The 17,211-nt window shown below is 42.3% G+C and overlaps 1 protein-coding gene across 1 annotated transcript in view; it reads left to right on the forward strand.

Annotated features, from left to right (window-relative positions):
* The first annotated feature begins 11 nt into the window (after nucleotides 1-11).
* Nucleotides 12-17,211, forward strand: part of LOC135236828 (protein Smaug homolog 2) — a 34,960-nt gene continuing 17,760 nt past the window's right edge. Inside the window, exons 1-3 of the mRNA XM_064303373.1 lie at nucleotides 12-528; nucleotides 8,032-8,618; nucleotides 15,608-16,099. Coding sequence (XP_064159443.1) covers nucleotides 8,423-8,618; nucleotides 15,608-16,099 — 688 coding nt within the window. The 5' untranslated portion in view covers nucleotides 12-528; nucleotides 8,032-8,422. The remainder of the gene's footprint in view (nucleotides 529-8,031; nucleotides 8,619-15,607; nucleotides 16,100-17,211) is intronic.

The raw sequence follows: 17,211 nt of genomic DNA on the forward strand, positions 1-17,211 counted from the left end.
AGTTACGTATTGTGTCTGTTTGCGTCTCTACGTCAGGTCTCAATCGGAGTTGATTTTTTTAAAGGTTTCTCCCTGTCTGTTTTTTGTGTTTTAATAATTGTTTGTGGATTTATTTTACATGTGTACTCGTAGCGATCGAAAAGCAGAATAATATTCACAACAACACGAATACCTTAACAGACTGAACACTATATAAAATACATTGGCTGAAGAAAGAGATATCTATAGCTAAAATATTGTATAAACAAATCAGCGGGGAAACACAGAAAGCACACACGCAGACTGGAGAAAAATGACGGAGGAACTTTGAACCGTGAGGAGCGTGAAAATCTTCCAACACTACAGTAGAAAGGAGGACATATCCCACCAGCAACAGTAGCGCTAACGAAAGAAAGTATTCAATATCCCTCTGAATCCCTCCTATCCACTGGAGAAGCAACAAGAACCAGAGAGGCCTAAAGCAGCAGGACCCCATAACTCGCAGTTCTCAGCAACTGGCTGAATCTCCAAGCCGCGGCGCTGCAGCAGGTTTGTTCGTTGTTATAGCGGCTAATATACTCCTTTTATGCGCATCTGCCAAGGTAACATTAGCTAGCGTTAGCTATCTTTCGTTTGTAGTTGATGTGAACGTTATGAGATTGCAACACATCTTTAGTGCTTGCCTGCTCACTAGCATATCCAGCTACATGTAGCTATAACTGGGTGTGGAGCGCTGTCTGCCTGGTGCTTGAAATGTAGCGTTAGCCTGCAATATGTGTCTGACTAACGTTAGTTGGCAAACTTGCGAGTTACAGCTAGAAAGCCGCTACCAGTGGTTTAAAGTTAGCGAAATGCTAACGCGCTGTGGGTGATTTATCGGAGTGAAAGGCGTGTAGCTCGCTGTGTTGTTGTAAGTAAGCTAACGCTACAAGATGCATTTAGGAATGATAACTAATTGACTGGCAAGCAACGTTAGCAGACGGATCTGGCTATACAGGGCAAACACTAGCTAGTTAACGATACTAGCTTTAGCTCGCTAGCTAACTTCACTATGTAGTCTAATCTATTTTCTGATTATAAATTATAATATCGTTGTTTAACGATACTCTCGTTCGCTGGCTCGCTATGTAACTAGTATTAGCAGTAACATTTAGATGCGGGGAGGTCTAAAGCTGTCCCTTTCAGGGTGTCGAAATGTGAAAGCGGCACACTGTTGTAATTGGTGCCATAGGTTACATACGTAAAACAGCCTGTCGTGCTTTTGCTAGCGTTAGATGCTAACAGATGCTAATGCTTACTTAGTTATACGTAGCTAGTCTATTTTAACGGCCAAGGCATTAGGGTCGCCTGTCTTTTGTGATGTGACAGATATTGGCACCTAGTCTAGCTATATGCTAGCCTTCTTGCTGTACACATCAGCTAACAAGTAAAACCATAACCAGCGCTAATAGTTAGCTTGCTGCTAGACTAACCCGATGCTCTGCATAGCTAAAAAAGGGAGGGGTGCTCAGAAATATTTTGCACCGAGACCGTTCAGTTGAGGAAACACGATGTCAGATATAAATTACATTTTTTATATATGATCAGTTTGTTCTATATATAGTTAATCTACTAGCAAGTAATTGTGACTGCTTCGCATGCAACTGTAGCTAGATGACATTACTTAACGTTATCTGCAATTTTGTGAAATATTTCAATTGTGATTGAATGTGGCTAGCTTCCTTTAATATACTGGCGTGTCTTAAATTTAGCTCATCTGTTAACCAGAAGACTTTCGATTCATCATTTACCCTTTGGAGACCCATAGATTCGGCGTGGGAAATGCATATTCACGCGAAGGCATTCTTGTCGAATTTGATAAAGGTTTCTGTCACAAGGCAGGTGATTACTGCAGTACTGCACACCTACATGATCCACTGTCTGCACCAAGCAGTGGACACATGGTTAGGTCAAGTACTATATAATTAGGCTGCGTAAGTTTCCGTTTTTATCTCATTTTGCATTACATTTTTGTTATCAGCTGATGTAGAAACCAAAGCGCGATTTCCCCGTTCATACAATGTGCTTATTTGGAATGAACTCTTCCTAACAGTAACATAGGACGTTTTATGTAACAATTTCCCAAGCTCATGGCACCTTTCGCTAAACTTCTGTACCTTGATTAGTGTGAAGAAATTACCACCTTCACTAAATCGATCAACCAGTTTAGTAATTTTAGGGTTATTCAAGTGTTTTTAGAGTAGGCAAGCAAGAGAAGTGATTTCATTGTAATTGTCATTTTTATGGATTTACTGAAAATAGGGAATTGCCTCAAACATCCGGTTCTTTTTGTGGGGGGGCTAACAGTATTGAGAATTGGCAAAAACCCGTCGCCAACTTTAACATTTTGTGATTTGTTGTGTTTGTATTTCTGTTCGTATTTTTTTTTTGTAGAAGCTACATATATTGTCCAGTGCTAGTTGTAATGTAATGTAATGTTACTCTGATTTTAACCAATCATAATGCATTGCCTCATCAGTTCAGTTCGGGACAAAATAGTTGCTGGGTCTTGTTGGCCTAGCTTAAGTGCAGGGAGCATTCTGATTACAGTTTGGAGCTGACCTGAGAAATTGCTTGAATGTTTTGCCCCTTCTGTTTCTTGATTATTTGATTTCTCGGTAGCTCTCTGGAAGCAGGTCTTTGTGGCAGTTTTGGATGGTGATTAGGTTTTTTTGGCATGAAAAAAGCAGATTGTTTTTGTGGCTGGTATTATTCAACAGAATGGTGTTTCTTATGTTGCTACTATTACAGAGTCTTGCTAGATGATGCTAATTTGCCAGTGTTCTTGAAGCCATATGCAGACTCCCATTGCATTCCTGCTCAATAACTGCGTTCTCATGGCAGTCCCTCAAATGCATGCTGTCGGTTCCCACCAGGAGTGCTAGAAGAGCACTCATTTTCATTTTAGCGGTCTTTTCTGTGCAGTTGCCCATGGAAGCTGTCCAACCTGTTGAGGTTTACTGCCTATTGCTTTATTGCAATTGCCACATCTATAGTAGTCTAGAAAATGTGCTGTTGAGGGATCTGAGAAGTGAAATGTTTTTTTTTTTTTAAACAAAACCTTTTAATCATTATTATTCTGCACTTTAATGTTGATAGTGAGAGAGGCTAATGAACAAAACAAAACATGAACAAGTGTTTTCAAATGCCATATATGGCATCATCTTAAGCACTTTTGCATATTGCTGTGGCCTTGAATCTGAAAAATAAAATGTCATGATCTGAATTATTGATCAGAAATGGCATCTCCTTCACACACAATGTGCGTCTTGTTTTATTACAAGGTAAAATGATGGCATACAGTTCTACCACCAAGTGTGAGTTATGTGGTATGTAATTAGTCTGTAATTTCTACTTTGGTTATTTGAAAATGAGAAACAGTTTTTCTGCTGAAAATGGGAACTTACGCTTTTCAAATTGTGTGTGTACATTCTAGGCTTCTTCCAGTTCCTCAGGAGAATTGGTCTCAGCGAGGCTCAGTATTTGAATTTAGCAGATAAATTTGATTGAGACGGCTGCCTGAAGAGCAGCTTGATTCATTTAATGAAAGCTTTTGAGCACTAGTAAGCGCAGTAGCCTAAGTCAGGCCTTTTTATTGTCTGTTGTACTTGTGCTCATTTCAGACTTGTCCAAGTTAAACTCTGTGATTTAAGGCTTAAGACACTAATTCCAGGTCTCACCAAGAGACAGACTTCCACAACAGGAGCAAGGTGCAAATATGTTTGCAAATATGATGCGTGTGACAAATTTGACCCTGTCTGCATGTAGATAAATAGCAAGTGGCAGGAATTGCTAGTTCCTTCAAAGACCAATGGTACTCAAATCATTAGTGCTGCTTGTTTTCATTTTTCGTCTCTAAACAGGGACTGGTTTAGACCTGGGACACCAGGTGAGTGAAATTTCTGGCCGGTCAGAAACATGAATTAATGTAGAAAAGAAAGCTAGCAGTACTGCTGCCCTAGTGGGCCAGATGTGACCCTGTTTACCATAGGTGCAGTGACGGACCCAGTAAAAATGAATTTCAGAAGAAAAATACTTTTCATGTTTCCTGAATATGGTTAAGATTTTGTTTTTTTCAGTGTGAGTGTGGAACTGGGCCTGATCTTTAATAGTGGATGCAACACTCATTGGATATAGCCTAGTCCTTGTGTGGCACTGCAGAATCAAGGTAATCTGGGAAAACTATGGAGGATAAGGATATCTGGACTCTAAGATGTAGGCTACCTTAATAGTGAGAAAACATACTGTAATAGTGAGGAAAAATTGAATTTTGCTGAATTTTCAAAGCGACTACATGCATTTGTCAGTAAGACTACCATTCATCCTATCTGCAATGCAAATGAGCAAATTGAGCAATTCTGGCCCTTATGTAAGAAATTAAGATGTGGCCTGATGTGTTTGAATAGTGGTTATATTAAATAGGAGCCAAGGCCAGTTTTTAGCTGTAAATTCTTAAGCAAATAATTGCAGCTTAGGCCATTAGCCTTTCAGCATGCTGTGATTGGCTTTCACAGTTGTGGAATTTTACTACACAGCTACAGTGACAGTTATAGCATAAAGACATTCATGATTGGTCCTGTGTTCCCAATGATGTCGTTATCCTTGCTCCTGTGTTGCTGCTGTCAGTGCTAATAGCCTGCATGTTTCGTAGTGCTGCCCAGTACAGACTCTATGGTCTTGCTGTGCATTTAAAAATGTTATTCATTTATATTCATGTTTTTTGTCTTCATTATGTACAACCTGCTCTTCTGTTGCTTGGAATCACAACACAAAAAGGTAGCACCTGTTGACATAATTTAAATTCAGTTTGTTTGGTGTGTCTTTAAGTTCCACGTTAAGGCTTAAGTTATGCATGTTCGGTTACATTTGGGACCATAATATTTTGTTGGGAATAGGAATACATAATGCTAATGCTGGAACATTTTTAAATCAGCACTTAACACCTTTAAAACCATCTGTTTCCCTTTCACACTTACCCAGCCTGTCAAAGCATCATATTTTTTATACTAACTGCAGTGTACAAGCCTGCATGCTTTTAACCTGTGGAGTGATTTGAGCATGAAGACAGTCTTTGCCACTAATGCGCTGCAATTTTATATGGATTTAAACATTAAACAAAAAAATCATCTCCATATGTTTTGGGGAGGATTTATGTAATTGGTGACCCTGACATCGTCAGGCGTATGAGGTGAATATGCTCTCTGGACGGCAATAATCTAATTGTGGGAAGTGCTGGTGTCGGCAGTAAGGCGTTCCACTTTCTCCACACTCTAAAGGAGATTATCTCAGCGCAGATTTATAAGGGACGCTGACCTGAATAACGGAGGTTGATTGAGCTCACTGTAACGCAGGGGAAGTGCTGCATCAGAGCCTGTGACGCTATCTAGTCATTTCACGGGATAACGTCTAGCCTCTTCACGCTTTTGAACACGGCGAAGGCCTGGAGAGCAGTTTGTGTGCCCAGACAAGTTTGGCTGAGGGACTGTTAGCTTAGCACCTGCCCACTGATTATGTGTGTGTTCGTTTGGTGAATGATGATGCGTTGTGTTATGTGCTGTGCTTTGTCTCATTTTCTTATCTCAATCCTTCGTGCAGGCGATATTGCCCAGTTACATTGCCAAAAAATATTGCCTTTATTATCGTGGCCTTTAAGTAGGCCTGTTCCTTATTATTAAGTAGCCTATACCAATTATAAATACACCTTATGACCAGATGACCTCACTCTGTGACACACGTGCGCTCTCAGTTGGCTGTTGCTGCTCATGCCTAACTCTCTGATTAGTGCTAGAGAGTTAATCATCACACAAAAAATGAAAGGCTAGCCAATGGGACAGCCAGTCAGATATGAACAATTCAGATTATTTCATGCATCGGCAGTTATAATCTAATATACTGTATGTCTGGCTGTAGCTTGTCGGCAGTGTTATAGTTCATTCCAGCGCGGTGTGCCACTGACATTGCTTGTATTTCTGGAATGAGGATGAGGGACGGCATCACAAAGCTGGATTAAATAACTACTGCTACTGAAATTTAATCCATTGTCGGTAATCAGCTAAACATGTCTGGCCTTCAAATTGTTATCAACTTCAAGATGTGTTCTTATCTTTTTCAGCTGCCAGGCTAATTTTCCAATCCTACTTTATGATGTGCCCTGCAGATCTACTAACACTTAAACCCAATGGCTAGCTAGACTAGACTAGCTTGATGAATATAGTACAGTTTATGGGTCTCTTTTCTAATTCTCTCCCTTTACTGGAAATTTCAACATTACCATTACTTTTTGCATTCAGTCACAAAAGGTTTCTTTGAAAATGGAAAGAAAGCAGGAATTGTACGCTTCTTGTTTTCCATGCTTGTATACGGTGGTGCGTTTCTTGTGTAGCAATAAAATCGTAACCGCAGCGTTCCAGAATGCCTGTCTAGCGCTTTAAACGGCTAGTTTGGTGGGTTAGGCATCTGTTACCATGCCGACTCTGCTGTGATAGTGACATGCGCCCTGTGTGGGTGGCTGACTTCATCACATGATTATCTACTCTTGCAGCGATCTGAAATAAGTTTTTATTTAATTGCAATTTTTGAGCAGAGTTAAATTCAATTTATCCTTTGATGTTTTAAAATTTTGTTTAGGTGGCCCACCTTAGACAGTACAATGCAGAATAAACCTTTTTTATATTTATTGCTGATTTATTAATCTACGGCTGGCCGCAGGTGCATTAATTGATCATGAAACCTCTGTGAAAGTTTCCAGTCTTCACTTTGACATTTTTTTTGTTAGCCTACGTGTTTTTGTTTGTCAGTGTAGAGGCAACGCTGTACAACTGACACAGATTAAGGGCTGAATTAGTACGCTCTACTGCTTACTCACCCATCAGTGCATGGGCATATGCTGCTCCACGGAAAATGTCGAAAGTTAAAGGAGTTATACTTTCTACAACCGAGATGCTTTAATTCAACAGCTGCATTTGAAATATGAGATTTTGAATCTAACCTCAGAACGTTTTCCTACAATTTGGCGGTCGTGTTGGTATAAGGCTTAGCCTAAGTGGACCGTGGCTGCTTCTCCTGCTGATGAACTGATTTCTGCATGCCTCACTAAAGCCCAGTTTTCTGGTTTGTTCCAGCTGCTTCAGTGTCAGTGAAGAGGGCTGGTTCTGTTCAGCAGCTGGTTTTTGTGTTGCACTTAGCTCCTGCCTTTTCGCTCTTAATGTTGATGTGTTCATCACAGCCGACAATCCATGCAAATGGCAACACATGTTTTACAGCGTACAGCATCTTCAGAGTCAGACAGGGGCACTGGATGGAGAGATGGGAATACAGTGAAGTTTGGAGATATGGGAGCTTTGCAAATATCTCTCTCCAAACCCTGGGACTGTGGTGTACACCTGTGCAATATGTGTCTAACCGGAGTCTCCCATCTCCTTAAATCAACCCTAGTTCCCATTGCCAAGCTGTCTATGTGGTGAAAGCGTTGTCCTTGATTGCAGAGTAAAATATTTCTCTTGATTATTTTGGGTATATGTGCATACCTGCTTTGTTTCACCTGGTGTTATCCCCAGACCTCATCAGCTTCACTCAAGATTTCCTTTTCCTCCCAATGCTGTATGGAGAATAACTGACAGTTTCTGCCATTATTAACTGATCGCAAAGTGTAATAAAAAAAAATGGCATTTAGGGGTTGCTGGGTAGCTCATTCTGTTAAGGCACCGTGCTGTGGTGCACGGATGAGCCCCATGGTCTCAGATCGAATCCAGACTGTGCCAGTGCTGACTGTGGCCTGTAGCTCTGCTAAGTGGGGTGGTGATCATGCAGCTGATCAAAACTAAATATGGATTGCTTGTGTCCTAATCCCTTTTTAATTAATTATAAACTGATTTCCCTTGGGCTTATCTTGAGTATTAGATGTCAAGATTGGTGTTTTCATGACAGTAAAAGACAACTCTATTGAGTTTGGGCTGTTTTTCTTTGGTGCTATTGGTGCTGGAGGTTGTGTAACAGGCTTCTTTTTGCCCCTAGGAGTGGTGTCCTGGCCAGGGAAGAGGACACAGGACGCTTGGGCAGAATTCAGACCCATCCAGCTCTTCGGAATGTTCTAGAGCGGACGCCCGACCCCTTTGACTTTTTCCGTCTGGATTGAGCCAGCCCTTCTTCATTGCCTCCCCTCCCCCCACCCCCTGCCCCCCTGCCCCTGAACCATGTGAGGGACCCCCGCCTCTCGAGCAGTGGGGTATCCGAGCGTTGTTCTGGGAACACTGCCACCTGCTGGTGGGTGGGGCGCGACTCGGGAGCGACTCCCGTGTGTAGACCAGGAGTCTACGCCCCCCCCCTTGTGTGCTCCCCTCCCCCCACTCCACCCCCCTGTTGCGTACCCCCACCACACCCCACACCCCCCCGAGGGGGACCAACCATGATGTTCCGAGACCAGGTGGGCATCCTGACGGACTGGTTCAAGGGCTGGAACGAGTGTGAGCAGACGGTGGCGCTGCTGTCCCTGCTGAAGAGGGTGACTCGCACCCAGGCCCGCTTCCTCCACATCTGCCTGGAGCATTCGCTGGCCGACTGCACCGAGATACACATCCTAGAGGCCGAAGCCAACAACGCAGGTAAGGCCTCCGCTTTCTCCTCACCTCCTCACATTCACTGTGGGTCGATGGCCATCCTGGTGCGTTTGTCTGAGATTAAAAAAACAAGCGAGAGAGAGGCCGGGACGGAGAGAGTGCGTCTGGCATTTTCACCCGGCGGACAGATACTCCTCCAGGTGACCTCTGACCCTGGCAGCCTGTGACGGACAGATGTGTGCTTTGCAGCATGCGATGGGGCAGAAATCTCTTGCATAAGAAACGGGCCTTGGGCTTATCCAAGAACTGGATTTCAAGAACACGGTTTTAAATAGCATGAGAGCCTGCTTGCCGTTTGAAATTGAGCTGCTATGTTCGCAGGGTGTCTGCGTGGAACATCAGTTTTTATGTATATTTGCCCACTCATATATGTGGTGTATTCACATTTACCCCCACCCCCGCCTATTTAAACCTAATAGTGTCCATTTATTATGTCCCACTGCTTTGTAACGAAGGTGTCCACCCCCTATGGGGTAGCAGCAGGTAAATTTCAGGTGCTGGAGGTGGGTTCTATTTACTATTTTTAGGTGAGAAATGTTAAACAAGCACTCTCAAACATATTCATGTTATGTCAGTAACGTGTTATGTCAGTTATCAGTGCTGACATGCCATGAAAGTGCGGGTTTCATATATTTAAACTAGTTTAACTAGCATTCTTGTGGTAACGTTAGTCATTAACATGTTCGCTAGTGAGTGAATCCTGTTACAGTTTTAAGCTTTTGTTTTATAATATGTAATTATTTGGAGTCAAAAGAAACTTTACCTCTACTTCTATGGTACTTGGACATATGTACAAATATAAGTTTGTATGTATAGACAAGCAATGGCATTATATTTTGTATTCATTTCAGCCTGGCCGAAAGCATCTAAATAGACAAAGGTTGAGTCTGTTCACTCAGTCACGCTTTAATCCTAGCCCAAGTCCTCTTAAATATCAAATTTTTATTTTGAAATGAAAACCAACTGAAAAATCATCAATTTAGTGCAAGAAAGTCATTGATATAGAAAAATGTATATCACTTAAAAATGTCAAAGTATAAGACTATAGTGTTACATCCCAAAAGTAAAAAAAAATTGGATCATCCAAAATTCAAGTAACCCTAACCCTTTCCCAAGCTCCAAAACTTCAATCCAGTCTTGCGTCAACCCTAACACCTGAAGATCTGATGATCATTCAATATATAATAGTTTTGTAACACTAAGCTTCTGTCCACTAACATTAGACACTGTAGCAGTCTTAAACTCCGGACATTACACCCAAACGTCTGAGCTTCAAAGCTTTTTAATTGTTGCAAGCTAACGGTAGGCCTACTGACCAGTCCACTGAATTCTGAGACAAGTTCCAGGTGAACATCAGCACTACAAAAACTAACTACCGGTTATTGTTGTAATATTGCAGTGCCTGTGAGCTCCAGAAGTAAAAGCCCATTTCTTGTAAGTCTCCATTTTTTGTGAAAAGAAAAAAGCGTATTGCATTCTCCGCATCCAGAGAAGGGGCACTGCGTAGGTATTTTCATCTTAGATTGTTTTACCTGCACATCGTGCCTCATCCCATTTTAAAAAAATAAAATTGGATCATCCAGAATCGGTCCTAATCCTAATCCATTCCCAAGCTAACACTTGCCATTTTCCTAACCCTAACCATAACACTAAGATGAACCCTTAAATCTAATCTTGGCTCTAGAAGCTCATAAATTTCTAATTTTAAGACATTAAAAATGATGATAACCATATGAACATCCTCAATGAAATGAAGTAAATTCAAAGTAATGTATTTGAAGTCATTTATTATGTAAAAAGAATTTCACTGAAAAAATATCCAAATAGATAAGGCTATAGTGTTGCATCCCACTTGTGAAAAAATGTGGATGATATAGGCTAGGCCTTTTTCATTTTATTTCACTGATTGGCCTCACGGAACAAAATGAGTTGGATTTCTTTGTTGTCTGATTAGTCTTACAGAATATAAAGAGTTGGTTTTTGTTGTCAAATTGGTCACACTGAATCTAAGGAGTTGGGTTTTCTTTGTCTGATTGGTCTCACTGAATCTAAAGAGTTGGGTTTTGCTGTCATATTGGTGTAAGAGAACTGGCACATTCAGGGTTCAGTATGTGCCCTGAAATTAGAGTCGCTGTCCAGCACTGTGGTCCTGAAAGGCTTCAAAGATGCCAGAGCACTCAAGGCCTAGTATGTAATTAGTCTGCATAGTGCTGCACTATTGAAAGAAACTTACACACAGTTTTATTATTGATAAAAGGTGTGTAAAAACATACTAGAATTCATTCTGTTGGGTCATGTACAGTAGATGGGAGATTCCAACGTTGCAGTTCTTTTTTTGTTTTTAAACAATGGGTGGGATTCCTCCAGGCGCTGTTGGATTAAGGTAGCCAGCTAATGCAGTTCTTGCTAACACTGCCGTCTGGATGGCTGCTGCCATTGGAATGACTGCTGAAGTTGTAAAGCTGCATTATTCTATTTGACATCTGCTGGGTGGGGTCTTTAGATGCCTTTTTTTTCTATTTTTTTCCCCTTTTTCTCCCCAGTTCTGGAATGTTCAGGCTCATGCTGCCTGTCTTGTGGGAGAGAGCGGATGAGCTTGTGCTATCCCCTTAAGCGCATGACGTCAGCTGGCGCTGTTTAATAAGCCGCAGTTCCCCAGTTGGAAGGAAGCCATTTTATTATTCCTACACAGGGAAGTTGGAACGCTCTAAGCTATGAGGGCATCTAAGTCACACAGATTCCTGAAACATACCAGTGCATGAGCTCTGCAAGCAGGGTATCAGACAACAGGAAGACATGATGCCATTGTGCCATCCTGCAATAGCACTGGGTTTTTCCATATTTCAGCTTTTACGTACAGACCTGCCGCAGAGTGCGCATTCAGTGGCCTGTATTTTTTCCTCAGGAAATTTTTCAAATCCCAAAGTACCCATGGACATGTAGCCTTTGTGGAAAAGGAGCGTTGGGGCACTGGGCCATAGCACTGTTTGTCAGTGCACGCCCTGTGTCTTTCTGTAAACTTGAAGCATCGTCCAGCAAGTTTAAACAGGGAGTGAGACTCATAGATGCTCCCAATGGGCCAAGTGCTATGTTGGCAGGCATGTTTTTACATGTCCCCCAAGACCTGTAGATCTTTAACTGTTTACTTGAGATTTCCTCCCATTCACAAACAATAGACAGCTTCATCAGAGTCACTTATCAGTTCTAGTGCTGCACAGCTTCATTAGAGTCACTGATCAATTCTAGTGCTGCACAGGTTCTTTAATGAGCCACTGATCAAAGCTAGCACTGTACAGCTTCATTAATGAGCCACTGATCTATGCTAGTGCTGCACAGCTTCATCAGAGTCACTGATCAATCCTAGTGCAGCACTGCTTCATTAGAGTCTGCTCCCATTGGCATAGTCCTGTTTTGCTGGAACCCTCTCTAGCTGTAGCCTGTGGTGAAGTTTTACCACGTTGTCCAGGATCTTAGGGCTGCGCCCACAACAGCTCCAGGCAGCTTGGCTCGCATCAGAAAGTGCATGCAGCTCCATGCGAGTTTGGCCTGAGAAGGGCAGGGGAGGAGGAAGTGTAAAAACCGCTGCCTTGAAGGTGCGGGAGAGAGGCGACACTCCAGATGGCTGTGGTGTAGAACATGGGAGCCGCCCCTTAAGTGCACCCTTCATTGGGGCTAATGGACTGCTGCTCACCAACGATCAGCTCAGCACTCATCCTGCTATGACTGATGTCTCTTCAGTCATTCAGGGCACATCTGCGAGCAATGTGCCCTGAATGACTGCACCACAGCCTTTTTTTTGTCTATTGTGTCTACATCGTGCATTGTTTACTGCATTGTCTGGAAAGCCAATGTGGGAAAATGTACTGCAATCCAGCCTACAGCTTGTTTGATTATAAATGATTAATTTCTAAAAAGGTAGCTGCAAAATGCACTGTGTGTTTTGCAGGTGACAGAATGAAACCCAAATTTCTGCACTGAAAACCATTAAAGAGCACATAGTTGAAAGTCACTAAGCTCTTCAGTGCGACCCATTCTACTGCCAGTGTTTGTCAGTGGAGATTTCATGGCTGTATGCTTGATGTTATGCACCTGTTAGCATTGGATGTGGCTGAAATATCCAAAACCACTAATTAGAAGGGGTGTCCATATACTTTTGGAAATGTAGTGTATCTCAGATCGTATTGTTGCAAAATCTGTGACACTGCTTTTGATACAAATATCGAACAGTTGCCTCAAGAATTGAAATCATATCCTTTTGTGGCAAAGCCTGTGGTTTACACCCCTAGCAGAGAGACTAATCGTTCAAGCTTCCAGATCCTGCAGCTATTCTGAAATACTACACTACCCAGGAGTCTTTGATGAATAGCGGGATGTACACATTTGTTCTAAACGAGCATGTGAAATGGCTTGGCCACAGCCACAGTACAGTGGACGCATTTGGCCCTGGTGTGCATACACGTGCATTACTGGTCATTCCTGTTCCTTTTTTGGTGTGAAAGACACTTTGACTCCTTTCACTTCAATGATTTGGTGGTCACTGGGAAAACATCCTGCTCATCTCAGTTTTCATGGATTAACATGGTCTAAATAAGACGATTTGCAGTTCATTTGTAAGCAGCTTATATGTGGAAGAATACTGTGATATATGTATGCAGTTATTAATTATTATAACACCTTTGTACATACTGAATTGAAAGATGCAGCAATGGAATATTACAGCCCCGCCCATACATATAAGGTGCTGAGTGTTTCTGGGTTTCCTATAGAAATGACCTGCTATGACCACAGACTCTCTCAGTCCTTACAGACAGTACCTTCTATACCCACTGACCTCCTGTAAATACAAGGGATTCAGATATAACTTCACACAGTCACACTATAAAACTCGAACAGTTACACAATTATACTCACACAGCTACACCGTAAAATTCACCTAACTACACAATAAAACTCTCACAGCTACACAATAAAACTCTCACAGCTACATGATAAAACTCACACAATAAAATTCACCCAGCTACACAATGAAACTCACAGCTTCACAATAAAACTCTCACAGCTACTCAGTAAAATTCATGCAGCTACACCATAAAACTCTCACAGCTATACAATAAAGCTGGTTGCTTTTTGAGCTATCTGTACGAATGTTGGAAGACGGGCAGCATGAATCTGGGATATGGTTTATTTTCTGACAAACATATTGGTGAAAGTTAAACTGTAACTTTGAACTTTCATATCAGTGATTTGTTAAGCAGAGAGATTTTTAGGAATTGTGTATTTACCCATATACAGAATAGGCTGTATGCATTTACATAGGCTGTGTGTGTGTGCGTGTGTGCTGCGGGGGTTATGTTAGTGTCAAAATGCAGGAAAGAAAACACAGCTTTCTATAAATGCCGATATTCCAAGGCCTTTTTTATGATTACAATGGGTGATGACCCAAACTTGAACCATAACAAAATAATTACTCCTGTTTCTTTGAGCCAGTCGTCCTTTGGTGACTTGACATTTGTGTTGTTTATCGATCATAATATTTACACAGCCATTGGTAGCATAGCGAGATTCAAAAAGAAAGCACTTTATTTGAATGAAAAGCCAAAAATGAGATGTCACGCTCTAGCTACCTTGCTCAACACGAGTAAATTAAAACGGAAATCGCTCCTAGGGTTTTTTTTTATATTAGTAGCCTGTCAGGCAAAAATTTGTTTTGGTCAGAACGGCAGAACATTATTTGTATCATATTTCAGTCTGCTGTTTCATCACGCTTCAGTTAGAAGTGTCATAATAAAATGATGAACTTACGACATTAATTTACTGTGTCATTGTCGTCTGTTGGAATTTTATGGCCAAAATAGTTATTGTTTAACAGAGTGCAGTTGAATTGATGTAAAACACAGATTTAGAAATGTCCTGTGTTCCAAAGACACCGCATTCCGTGGGCTAGCACCACCACGTTTTTGTTCAGATATTAATTTTACTTTATTGCAACTGTACGCCTGTATTTCCACCGGTTCAGACTTGTTAGCAAAGTGGTTCTGCTGCTGATCAAATATTTACTTTCCTGTCTTAATGGGAATCTAATGATCAGCCCTGTGGTGATGAGGGTCATGACCTTGTAGAGGTTGCACAGTGTTCCAACTTGGTCATATTTAGGAACAGCGCCATTTAAATCGCTGCGTTGCCGTGTGCAGTCATTTTCCTTCATGTGATATTTGTTTTTGTATTTATTCATTCGTTTGAGTTGTTCAGCAGAAAGTTCTCTCTACCCCAGTGAAAAACATAGCCTGAGGTACATGCCTAAATATATCTGCTCTCAGCCATGACCCAGTTCAGGCACACCAACAATATTAAAGCAGCATTCAGTCAGTGTGTTGTTTCCCCTCATTCTCTTCATGGGCTAGAGGAAGCCGGCCATGCTTCTCGGGTATCCAGTGCAAAGCTGCGGAGAGTAGTCAATCTAATGTTCTTTAACGGTAAAGATTGTTAACTTCCTGTAGTTTAAAACAAAAACTTGCACCCACATTGACCCTTTTTGGATAACATTAGACACCCCTGCTCTAAAACCTGGAAAGGTGAACTATCCCACTAAATCCTCCAAAAGGGAACTATCCCTTTAAAATCTGAGATGGTGAACTATCCCTCTACAACCCTGGAAAGTAAACTATCCCTTTGAAACCCCAGAAAGTGAACTGTACCTTTTATTAATTGACTTTCTGGTGTTTTAAAGGGACTGTTTATTCTCTGGGGTTTTAAAGGGTTTATTTGATTGTGCAGTAGACGGAAGACAGAATTGACTATGATTGTGTAGTAAACTGTTGGCAGTGTTGAATATGTTTGTACAGTGGACTCTTGGCAGTGTTAAATATGATGGTTGTGCTGTTGGCTGTCAGACGTGTTGAATTTTATGACTCAATCAAAGGTAGGTGGCGCTAATGCTCAGATGGATTCATTATGAATGAACTTGCTCCTCACAGCCATCGTCAGCCAGTGGAACCAGGAGCCCAAGGAGAAGGTGGTGTCCCTGCTGCTGTCGCACCTCCCCCTGCTGCAGCCACGCAACAGTGAGGCCAAGTGCCAGTACATGAAGCTCCTGCAGAAGGTCCTGAGCCACACCATCGAGAGCAGCCTGTTCGTGGAGGAGAGCCGCCAGCTGCTGTCCTACGCCCTCATCCACCCGGCCACCACCCTGGAGGACCGCACCTCCCTGGCCATGTGGCTCAACCACCTGGAAGAGCACCTGTCCAGCGGCTACACAGCCAGCACCCGGCCCCCCGTCGGGCCCTATCACCCCCGCCAGGGCTCGGACGAGTGGCCCGGGCCCACCGACACCCTTGACGCCCACGCCTGGCCGGACAAGCCCCCCTCTTCCTCCTCCTCTACGGCGGGACAGAATGGGCACCTGTCCTTCCACGGGCCAGGCGGAATGCCTTCCCCCATCAACAGCATCGCCACTGGAACCAACACAGGTCAGTCCTAATCATTCTGTTAGCATTCTGTTCTGCTTTACTGTGGGTAACACAAGAATGAAGCAGATAGAAGTGAAATGAATTCCTAAAATTAACATGCGTGATCGCAGAACAGAAAGGGAATGCCCAGGGTGGTCCTTGGAATCCCCCCAAAAAACCCCAAATGAATTAGGGGCCTACAAGGTTAAGAACTACAGGTAGGGTGTTTCCTGTGCACTTCACATGGTGTGCAGAGATGAAATTGTTAAAATTGTATTTGTCCAATTTACTTGAATTTGAATAAAGCTTTTCAGATATATAAATATTATTAGAATGGATTTTCAGAAATTGTAGGCACGACAGGAGTTTATTTCTTGGTAGTGTAGTCAGTTTTCTTTATCTTTGCTTCTTTACTCATCCCTCAGAAATTTTCTCAGCGCTTCTTGCCCTCCACCTTCTCATGTTAGCTGGTGGATGTTGGTGCCTCTGAACTATAAATCAGGGATACTTGTATCTCGCCCTCAGGACCAGCAGTGCTGCTGGTTTTTATAACTCCCTTCTAATCAGGGGCTGCTTTAAACCTGGGGCACTAGAGGAGTGAGATTTCTGGCCAGTCAGTGACAATAATCAATAAACCCATGTGGAAGAGAAAACCAGCAGTACTAGTAGTCTCGAGGGTCAGATTTGAGTATTTAGGCCCAAATTCATTAGGCATGAAGCTTCTGAAACATCGCAATTGGTGGAGCAGCCATGCACTGGCAGTAATGGCATGTAGCCTATGTTAACTGACGCATGCCCCATTAGAAGGCCTCAGGGCTAATATGACATTTTAGTCTCAAAAAGCAGGCCTGTCCATTGGCTATCATTGTGAATGCATCTACAACAGAAATAAGATGATGTTCTAGAGGACTATTTCCCACAAGATTAGGTATGTGGGGTACAAAGGAGCCACTGTGCACCCACTCTGTGGATTAGGCTGGCAATCACTGACTCTTCACCAGAACACCAATAATTGATTTAAATCATGGATACATGTGATGGCTCCCCTCATTTTGGTTTTCATGGAACTTTAACATGCCCCATCCCAGGTAGGTCAGCCTGTTGTGTTTTCACCTAATACTGCATAGCCAGAC

Source organism: Anguilla rostrata, chromosome 12, assembly GCF_018555375.3.
Source record: "Anguilla rostrata isolate EN2019 chromosome 12, ASM1855537v3, whole genome shotgun sequence".
NCBI lineage: Eukaryota > Metazoa > Chordata > Actinopteri > Anguilliformes > Anguillidae > Anguilla > Anguilla rostrata.